Source organism: Mytilus galloprovincialis, chromosome 9, assembly GCF_965363235.1.
Source record: "Mytilus galloprovincialis chromosome 9, xbMytGall1.hap1.1, whole genome shotgun sequence".
Classification (NCBI taxonomy): Eukaryota; Metazoa; Mollusca; class Bivalvia; order Mytilida; family Mytilidae; genus Mytilus; species Mytilus galloprovincialis.
The window spans coordinates 12,197,514-12,209,189 of NC_134846.1; the positions used below are offsets into that span (position 1 = coordinate 12,197,514).

Consider the following 11,676-nt stretch of genomic DNA (forward strand, 5'->3'; position numbering starts at 1 on the left):
AGATGCACCTTCACAAACGGATAGCGTTTCATTATAAATAACGAAAATAGAAAATTACCCCTTTCCAGCATGAAACCTAATGTATATAAGTTAAAATTCAGAAAATGCATTCATAAAAGATAAATATGGTTTATGAGTATATATTCCAGATTATTCTTAATGAAACTTCTAATTTCGGGTTCAAAATTACATATTTTTAGCATTCTTCTTTTCAGTAATGTGTTATATGCTAGCATTCTGTGGTTTCAAAGTTAAACTTAAATCATAGTAACCATTGTAACAAAACGAAAACAAAAACATATGAAATAAACAATAAATTTATTAAAATAGGCCCCATGATTATTGTTATGTCTAGTTTTGTTTCGTGTAAATCACTGGCAATCCCTTTTATTTTACTATGGTATCGCTAAAGATAAACAGAAACGGACAACCCCACTGAAAGATATGCAAAAAAAAAAACAAAAAAGACAACAAGTTCTCAATTACAAAGAACACTACCACTTGTTTGCCTTTTTCTTTTTACTCAGAGATTCTATTGCATCTTGTTTTGATATGTTTTTCCAATCATTTTCCAACATTGGGTACTTAACTTTGTATTTATTTTTAATTTCTTCTTCAAACCTGCATAGATACCAATGCCAATATTTAGAAGACAAGCCATTATCAGGATCTATATACCAGGCTGGATCGTATGTTTTGTAACTACGATACTCATGTATTATGTGATTAGGATCCTCTTGACAGCTTAATTTATTCCTGTTGCAATAAAAAGTTCCGTCAGAAGCAACATTTTCCTCACAAGTGTGTATGCATAGAACATTCGTATCTACTACATGCCAACCAGATACACCATTAAGTTTATGATGCAAACATTCATGAACGCCGCCATGGTGTTTTGTTGTATTCTCACATGGTTCAGAACATAACGGACAGCATTCCTCGCAACCCCAAAGTTTGTCCAGGATCTCTGCATACGGGGTAGGGGTATTCCAGTTAACGGAATTTCTTGAACTATTTTGATAATGATATATAAGAGAATCTTTCTTATTTTTCAAATCATCAATTATAAAATTCGTCAAATTTTCAAAGTTACTGACGTGTATGTATCTCACTGATAAAAGGCATTCTAAAGTTATATATTTAAATTTGTCAGTTATTTGTGTTGACCATTCATCCATGTTTGAAACATTAATAACATCTTTTACAGCCATTTTTGTTAGATCGATCAACGTACACACATGCGTTTCAGCAATTTCAAAATAAAGTTTTCCATCGGTAAATATTTTTTTGTCTGTATATTTCTCAATGTATTCTTTGGCATAAGATGTAGTTGAGTGTATATAAGAATAAAAATCATCAAAAACTTCGTTCTCGGCTAAGTCTCGCAACATAAATTTTATAAGTTTATGTTTAGAGTTCTTAAATTGTTTTAATATCTTGGTAACTATTTCGCTCTGTACATTACTGAAAACATGAGAAGTAAGAGTTTCTTTTATGATATTTGTAATAAGTAAAGCTGTGGATCTATCTTGTTCTCTTTCTTTTCTTTGTCGTTCTGCTTTGAGCTTTACCTGTAGTTCCTTATAATCCTCTTCTCTTAATAATCTTTCCTGTTCCTCCCTTCTCTGTTTTTCCGCTTTTATTTTTTCATCTAGCTTTTTTGTGTTTTCCTGTTCCTCGTCAAATTGTTTTTCTTGTTGTATTTTTTTTCTTTCTTCTGCTTTCATTAAATGTTCTGTTTGTTTTCGTTTAATATTCATTTCCATATCAAATTGTCTTTTCTTTGCTTCAATTTCAAGTTCGTTTTGTTCTTTTTCATTCTTCATTTTAGCTTCTGCTTGAAATTTTTGTCTTTTGATTTCTTCTTGTTCCTTTATTAATATTCTTTCCTTTTCTTCCCTTCTCTGTTTTTCCGCTTGTATTTTTAAATCAAGCTTTTTTGTGTTTTCCTGTTCCTCATAAAGTAGTTTTTCTTGATGTATTCTTTTTCTTTCTTCTTCTTTCATTTGTCTTTTCTTTGTTTCAATTTCAAGGTCGTTTTGTTCTTTTTCAGCCTTCATTTTAGCTTCTGCTTGAAATTTTTGTCTTTTGATTTCTTCTTGTTCCTTTATTAATATTCTTTCATTTTCTTCCCTTCTCTGCTTTTCCGCATGTATTTTTAAATAAAGCTTTTTTGTGTTTTCCTGTTCCTCATAAAGTAGTTTTTCTTGATGTATTCTTTTTCTTTCTTCTTCTTTCATTTGTCTTTTCTTTGATTCAATTTCAAGGTCGTTTTGTTCTTTTTCAGCCTTCATTTTAGCTTCTGCTTGAAATTTTTGTCTTTTGATTTCTTCTTGTTCCTGTCTTAATATTCTTTCATGTTCTTCCCTTCTCTGCTTTTCCGCTTGTATTTCTAAATCAAGCTTTTTTGTGTTTTCCTGTTCTTCATAAAGTAGTTTTTCTTGATGTATTCTTTTTCTTTCTTCTTCTTTCATTTGTCTTTTCTTTGTTTCAATTTCAAGGTCGTTTTGCTCTTTTTCAGCCTTCATTTTAGCTTCTGCTTGAAATTTTTGTCTTTTGATTTCTTCTTGTTCCTGTCTTAATATTCTTTCATTTTCTTCCCTTCTCTGCTTTTCCGCTTGTATTTCTAAATCAAGCTTTTTTGTGTTTTCCTGTTGCTCATAAAGTAGTTTTTCTTGATGTATTCTTTTTCTTTCTTCTTCTTTCATTTGTCTTTTCTTTGTTTCAATTTCAAGGTCGTTTTGCTCTTTTTCAGCCTTCATTTTAGCTTCTGCTTGAAATTTTTGTCTTTTGATTTCTTCTTGTTCCTGTCTTAATATTCTTTCATTTTCTTCCCTTCTCTGCTTTTCCGCTTGTATTTCTAAATCAAGCTTTTTTGTGTTTTCCTGTTCCTCATAAAGTAGTTTTTCTTGATGTATTCTTTTTCTTTCTTCTTCTTTCATTTGTCTTTTCTTTGTTTCAATTTCAAGGTCGTTTTGCTCTTTTTCAGCCTTCATTTTAGCTTCTGCTTGAAATTTTTGTCTTTTGATTTCTTCTTGTTCCTGTCTTAATATTCTTTCATTTTCTTCCCTTCTCTGCTTTTCCGCTTGTATTTCTAAATCAAGCTTTTTTGTGTTTTCCTGTTCCTCATAAAGTAGTTTTTCTTGATGTATTCTTTTTCTTTCTTCTTCTTTCATTTGTCTTTTCTTTGTTTCAATTTCAAGGTCGTTTTGCTCTTTTTCAGCCTTCATTTTAGCTTCTGCTTGAAATTTTTGTATTTTGATTTCTTCTTGTTGCCTTAGTCGTTCCTCCTCCTCAGCTATTTTTCTTTCTTCTTCTTCCTCCTTCCTCTTTCTAATCTTTTCGTGTTTTAGTTTCATGGCTTCAGAAATTATTTTTCGAAAATAATTTAGTAACGTTGCTTCATATTCTTTTCGTTTGGTTTCTAAACCTGAGTTCTTTTCGAATTCATCATGACGTCTATCGTAAAATGCAACTAAATATTTCGCAATGAAAACTGCAAGCATGGCTTTGAAATTCTTTGTAAGCGAAAAATCGTGATCTCGAGCCTCGATGGCACATTTGTGATAATTTTGCGAAAATTTGTCAAATATTTCTCTGATTTCAACAATATTAAACCTCTTATTTTTCCTGTCGTCTACGAGCGTGTCAATTTCTGAAAATATATTATTTGCCATTGTTAGTGCAATTTTTCTATTGGTTTCAAATTTGTCTTTATCGCCACTTAAATGTATTTCTGTTATATCAATTTCCTTGAAGCATTCTTTCGGTTTTTGTAATTGCTTAAATGTTAGAACACGCCGTTGTCGTTCGAATGTTTCTTGTTCATTCCTAAGGTAAAGCGTGTCGTTTTGAAAGTAATGCAGAACAATTTTCCAAATTTCGTCATCAATTGAAAATTCTCTATTAGAATCTGTATCAAACCGACTTAGATCAGTTGACCACAGCTTTTTAAAAGCTGCTTTGATGTCATTATCAAGCGGATGTTCATTGCATTTTTCGACAACATCATTTGCGTGATATTTCCAATCTTCCTTCTCTTTTGGTGTCAATATGATCCTTTGACGAATCTCTAGTCTTGTCCTACTTTCCATCATGTTAATTTCTTTCACAGCAAAAACCTCCTGTTCATTTTTATATATTTCCAGCTGATTCAGACGATTCTGTTTCCATTGTATTATGATATCTCTTAAAGGTGCATTTTCTATGAAATCTGTCCATTCCTTTTTTAAGTTTTCATAACTAGCTGAAAGTTTCTCGTTTAGCTGATTTTTGACTTTAAATTTAACGTCCAGAAGATTATCCTCATTTTCACAGTTCCTAAAAGCTGATTCTGCGTCAATTATTAGGAACTGTGATACTGTAATTTCTAGTTTCCGCTGTAATTCAAAAAACTTTGATTCTGATGTTCGTTCAGCTTTTAATTCAATACCATTTTTGAAACTGAATACGAAATCTTCTGACAGAATTGCTTCCCACAAATCATTTATTTTTGTCCATATTTCATCGACGCTAAAGAATGTTTGTCTGCGCTCATTGATGTCAGACATAATAAAATGTCGTAAGCGATCCACTTTCTCGCTATAATCAGTGTTAATGGCACAAAATGGTGGACTCCCTAGCCATAAGTTAGGAAAGTAGAAAACATGCTTGTTATGGTTAAAGTGTATTATTTTATCAAAAGAATCACAATTTAGCAAATGTTCTTGTTCTGCCGCCTCATTGGTTATTTCATCGAGACATTTGACCAATTTCAATGTACCGGGACGCAAATTCCTTTCTGCATTAATGTCTGAAACATCTTGATGAACGAAGATACAGGATTGCTCAAGTTCAAAATTTTCATTAACCTTTTTCATTCGTATGAAAGCATGCACTACTATTTCTAGAATATCGCTTACTTCCGACAGGTTTTCCCCTCTGATATTTATCAATGTTATGTCTGCTATACCAGTCACAAACGTTGCTAGTTGGTTATCATGTACATGTGTTACACTCGATTCTCTGTTCTCATTTGACCGCAGCCCTTCTGTATCAAACACCAATACATATTCAAAAGAAAACTGGTCTTTGGGCATCGGTATCAGCTGTAGGAAAACCCCCTTTGTACATCTGCCAGTGCTTACTGCTAACTGAAGACCAAACATCGCGTTCAAAAGTGTGGATTTGCCTGAACTTTGTATTCCCATTATCGATAGTGTAAGAAGTTTTGTAGTGGATCCAATTTTACTTTTCAAACACATAAAGACTTCTTTTATCCATACCAACGGACCATCAGAAGCCGCCCCGTCCATCACTTCTAGTGGGTATCCTTCTATGAGAAGGTTGGCAGCAATGCTTGGACAGTTTTTAACACACTCTAAAACATTAACATTACACCATTCTTTGTCTGAGGCATATAATAATGCTTCAAATATATGCGCAACTTCTCTCATCAAGTGTTCTACGCCAAATGAAGCATCTTCTATCTCGATTTTTATCCTTTTTGTCTGGTGTTCTAATATATTTTTTTCCCTTCCTGCTTTCTTACTATCATTACTTAAATCATTCAAACTAGAGAGCAAGCCGGGTAAAATCTTGTTCGATCTTTTATCAAGAAGGAGTTTCAAACTTTTTAGAAAGAACATCAATTTATCTGGGAAGTCCCTTAAATCATACAGAATATTAAGCATTGTAGAAGACATTTTTGGAAGGTGTGATATATGTTGAAGCTGTTGGCTACGGATTTGCTGTATTTGTTTTTCAATATCTCTTTTGAGAGGAAGGGATTTTTCTCTATATTTTTTCTTCTTTAATTTTGACAGTTCGATCCAAAAATGCTGGATAGACGCAGATTTTGCATTTATTACTTCAAACATTTTATCGGCAAGTTGACATCCGTCAAAACATTCTTTTTCTGCATAATCGCAAGATATCCCATAATCATCTAGTACCTGTCCAAATCGAGAAAACTGAATGCAATCAACATTAGATATACACTCTGAAATGTCTGACTTCGTATCTTCCACGATTTCGTTCATTCCTTTATACCGACCATTTTCTTTCAAGTCAATACAATACAATCTGCTCTTTGTGCTCTCCGCTATTTCGTTAAGTTTTACTTCAAGCAAGGCTTCTTCATCGTCGTTCAAATTTGATTCTAATAGTATAATTACTGACGATGAAGATTGGTAGATAGAATGTAAAGTTTTACCAATGTTGTCATCATTTTGAAGTTTCATTGTTTGTAGCTGTACAACAACAATATTTGATACTGATTTTATCACATCTAACTGCAATTGATATTGAGCAGCATCTCCTCGTAAATTTAGAAAAAGGATTGCATCGTCAAATGAACCAGTCTTTGTTTGCCCATAAGGAATGAAATAAGAAGCTTCGACTGTTCCACCAAGGGTTCTTTTCGATGTAGATCCCATTGGGCTATCTTGAGAATAAAATGTATCAAAGGATGGATCCTTTGATAGCACTTTGTTTAAAACAGTTGATTTAGAAAATGTGGTTTCACCTAGCCTGATAAAGGATACAATCTTTATATCCTGGTCCGATAAGAAACCCTCGAACACCTTTCCTTTACTATTGGTACCATCTGTATTTACGAAATTGAAAGGCCACAAAAACCCTGCAGTCAGTTGTGTAGAAGAAATAATGACAGGAACAGCGATTCTGCACATAAACAGCTTCGAAACAATTAATTGTTTGAAGAAAGGTGAACAACACAAATAAATTGCATTAAACACATCTTGCGGATGAAATAACGCGAGTTGTTTTTTCTTGTGTGTTCGGTTTTTTGGTGCTTCCGTTTGTGTTGGGTCATTTGGTTTTATTTCGGATTTCTTTCCTTCAACAATATCTTGCTTTTTGATAATGTCTAAAATATCAGCCAACACACCATCCCTAGCCCTTAGATCTACATTGATAATTTTATTTAATATCTCCCATTTAATGTCCCCTAATTCTATTTTGTCATTTAGTTTTGCTTCCAGTACATGTCGTAAGGTTATTTTACAGGGGAAATAACTTTCCAATTTCAACAAAATCAAAACTTCTTCAAACTTTTTGCAAGCCTCCATACCTCTTAACAATAATACATACTATTCATCTTGCAATATTATGCTTATATTAAGAGTACAAATTACTGATTTAATTAGACTTCAATAATGTGAATGGCCGTTCCTTGCAATCTTCTCATTAAAAACCTGTAATGTGCTTTCCTCTGTGTGTTAAAAATCTCTTACATAATGTTCCTAAAAAGAAAAGACATATTTTTGTAAAATTCTCTCTATGATATATAACGCTAAATTTTGAAATATGCATTATTTCCGTAGTATTGGTAGACATTTAAATTAGATAAAAGAAGACAAAATTTTACAATGTAAATAAAGAATTTAAAATATGTTTGAATAAGTATTTACATTAAACATGGAAACAGATTGACACCAACAAAGGCCATCAATGTGTCAAAGTAAGTGCATATCATAAAAATGTAATTTAACCTTATTAACATAAATCGTTTATCAGTTTCAATGAGGAAGAATCACTGAATAAAGAATATAGTGATAAACAAACATGTGTCAAGAAAACTTATAACCCTGTGTGCAGACGACTTTTCGAAAATATCGAATAAGATGAATTACTATTGTATTAAACTATTTCGGCAGAAGAGGTAGTCTTCGTATATGTTGTAAAATAAAACATTTTTAATGAAATTATACGATGACTATTGTGGGTGTCTGCTGGTCGTGTTTTCGACTTATTGATCCTTATTATCAGATATTCACAATTATTTGGTGTTATCCATGTAGTAATTTTAAAATTTCGCCCACTAACCTCTTCTTTTTTCATACTATTATTATTAATACCAAGATGTCGTCAAATACAATTGGATATCCAGCATTTATCACACATTTCAATAACGTGCGGTTAAATCGCTGAAAGAACTTCTTCAGAAAGATTGAAAAATATCATTCTGCATTGACATTATTTTCTTGGTGTAAATGAGATACATCAATTCGGGCTACAACCCTCATATATGTGTATCGTATAGACACAGTTAAAAACTGACACTTTTGAAAATCTGTCAAAATACTAGTGATTTTTCATAGTTTTTGAGTGGAAAAGGCGTCAATGTTAAATGGAAAATCAATCTATATTGCTAAATTTTCAATGGTTTATATGTCAAAAACAAGGTTTAATTACCCTTTCGTTGACATATTCTTTTTTGTTATCTACTCACAACTATTTTTTTATATATTCTGTAAACTATCTTTTTTAAAAGCAGAGCAGCAAACATCCTTAACACCAGATATCTCGTCTTCTTAATAACGCAAACTACAAATTAACAGATCATGATTTTTAATGATAATCACATACATTTAGTTCCTTTCCCAAGTCCGATTTAGAGGTAAAAGGCCAAATGTATGTTTTACCTAATGTCATGTTGAAATGCAAGTCTAAGCTGTTCGTCGCATGCATATTTTGAAAAAAAATGTCTTTTACTTCAAATTTATAAATGTTGAGTCACATATCCATTTGAAACAGTGTTATCAAATGATTTTTGTAATAGAAATTGTCACCTTTAAATCGTTCAAACATAATTTTCAAGGTTACGTTTACAAAATAGTGTCAATGAAAAAGAAACTTATTGTACACTTTTTCACAGGGTAGAGTTCAAATAAATGCAACACTTAAGATCGTTCTAAATGGTGTATAAGTCTACTGAGCTATATACCCAAACTATAATAATTTTGTGCTGGCATATTTTATATTTTTATCACAGAGTGTTTGTATTTCTTTGTAAACCATATAGCGATAATTTTTAACTTTATGAGGAAGGTGAAAATTTTACCCGTTGTTTTATATCTATATTTATGGACCAAAGATAAATCAAATTGCCTCATGGTTAAAATTTCCACTCGTGCATGTTTAAACTAGACCGACTTTTTTAACAGGGGTGGTCATTGTGAGCTCCCTACACAAAAACTGCTTATGCATATTTATTTTGAAGAATAACTGAAATCAATACAGCATACGTTTTACGGTCACCATCTTCAATTGCTTGACCGTTAAGATGTGTCAGTGTCTTAAATCACTATGTATTAGCTGTCAAGATTTTAGATACCAGGTGATGTCGTCTGATCAGTAGTTTTACCGATTGTTACATTTTGTCAGAGAAAAAGTAACATCCCAAAATAAAGTAATGTCAGGAAAATTCACAACGAAAAGACCCTAATCAAATGGCAAAAGCAAAAACTCAAACACAGGCAGAAAATGGTGAATTAAACCTGATTTTAAAGCTAGCTAAACCTTTCACTTGTACGACATTCGCATCGGAGTGATATCGTAGATGACTCATAACCTGTCGACCCACCTGGATTAACACTCCTTTTCAGATCTTGAGATTAGCTTAGTTTTTAATTAATTTTTTTTTCTCTTCCTTAAAGATGTTAAAAGTTTTTAGGATTACCATCCTACAATAGGAAATTCATTTTAGAATATGCTGATAAAGTTACCTTTGAATAAGGTTTCTAAGAAAAACCAGAAATTCGTCTCGACAGACGAATATCAACAATACTTTTCAGGAATCGACATATAATAAAAGAAACAAATACGATACCAAATTCAATACTATATCAGCTTTAAAACGAAAGAAGTCACAATACTGAGATAAAAGACACTCTACAATACCATACCATATCTAATAATATACAAGATGCCATGCCATACAAGAAAAAATAACATACAAGAAACACTACGATAAAGAAACAATATCATACAGGATATAAAACGATACAAATTACAATATAATACAAGATAACATACGATACCAGACACAATACGGGACCAGATTCACTACCATACCAGCTCCAATACGATCCAAGCCTTAATAAGATACAAGTTTCAATACGTTCCAATTGCAAATACAATACTAGTACAACGATACCTGGTACAATAAGACAATACAAGATACAATGCGATACCAGATACAAAACAATACAAGATACAATACGATTTTCAATCAAATACAACGATACCAGGTGTAATACAATAGAAGTCGAAAAGCCAAACCAAATATAAATTGATACAAGAAACAATACAATACCCGATACAATAAATTTTAACATTTGCAAACAATCGTTTGTTTGGATTTGATTGAAGAAAAACTCGTACTTACTTTAACTCCTTTTAATATCTGGATTTTAATTTGAAGAATGGGATGGTATCATTTGGTTGGTCCTAAAATAGACAAATTAAAGTAGAAATTAAATATAGCTCGCATGTTACGAATATGCAACGTTAAGACACATTATTGTTGTGTTGGGTGAATTTATCGTGTTAATGATAGTGGCCATTTAAATGCAACCGCAAGACTATTTATGCAGTCCAATCGGATATGACAAAACTAATTAATTAATGATCTATCATTAATATTTGATTGCTCTAAGGGGTCTTGATCGATTCAATAGTCGTATTTCATAGTTTTAAAATAAACGTCTCTGTTTGATTTGCCTGTGACTCCCAAGCTTGTAACGAATATTTTTTATATATGTATGTTTAAACTTAATTAGATAATGAAACGATATGCTATGAAAGGCATTTGTCCAAAACAATTTTCCGGATTTCCTTATATCAGGAATGCTCAAAGCCGAATATTTCAAACTCCGATATGTATGAACCGAAACAAATTTGATATATGAACAATATTTAGCGGTGTTTTTAATAAATCATTCTACATTAACCACCAACACTAGACTCCTACGAGAAAAAGATAAACTTTATATTTTCGCTTTTTTCCTATTTCCCGACAGTCGTGCATATGATAAGAGAATATTAAAAATACCGAACTCCAAGGAAAATTGAAAAAAATGAAAGTCGCTGTTCAAAGGCCAAAAGCAATAAACTATACACGTCAAAGGAATGGAAAACAACAGTCATACTACTGACTGGGTACAGGCATTTCCTTAGGTAGAATATGGTATATTTATCCTAGTGTTATAGCTATCTAAACCGCTCAATATGACAGTCACATAGATTCCGTCAATATTGACAACAATGTTTGAGCAAAATAAACTGACATGATAGGTCAAAATGTGATAAATTGGGGTACAGCAGTAAAAACAAATACCGAGTAACTTTTCGAAATGAGGAAAAACAAAATGGCATATAAATGTAGACGGAGTACATCAGCACCCGGCGTTTTATTATGTTCCTATGCGTCAAAGTTCCTTCAGACACTTGTCAAAAACAAAAAGACTAAAAAAGCTATCTGAAGTTGATACAGAATATTTTTCTACAAGATTCTTCTATCTTCCGACGATTTTTTTTAAAGAAAAATACAGGTCGTTCTTTGACGTAGCCCTGGTTGGTCATCTTACTGATCAGAAACTAGTGACAGTTAATTTAGTCTGACCAAGCAAGCTCTTAAATACCGAATGAATTTGGATATCTATATTCCATAAGCAGGTGTAGTTGGTATACTGCTGCTAATGTGGTAGGCATTTCAAAATTAAAGTTGTCTGGTTTGCCTTATTTACTGGTACTAAGATGACCGATACGCATAATGTAATGCTATGTTTTTTGTATGATGGATTACTTGACCGTTCATTTATTCCTACTTCTCACTATAATATATATTCGTAGTAGTACGATTTACACACAAAGAAACTTTGGCTGCAGGAA

General features: G+C 32.1%; 1 protein-coding gene across 1 annotated transcript; it reads right to left on the reverse strand.

Moving 5' to 3' along the window:
• Positions 1 to 1,108: 1,108 nt before the first annotated feature.
• On the reverse strand, positions 1,109 to 3,359 carry LOC143046487 (uncharacterized). Its single transcript, XM_076219644.1, has 2 exons — positions 1,572 to 3,359; positions 1,109 to 1,126 (listed from the first exon to the last, which is right to left on the reverse strand). Exons 1-2 carry the CDS (start codon positions 3,357 to 3,359, stop codon positions 1,109 to 1,111), a joined length of 1,806 nt encoding a protein of 601 aa, XP_076075759.1.
• Between the last annotated feature and the right edge of the window lie 8,317 nt (positions 3,360 to 11,676).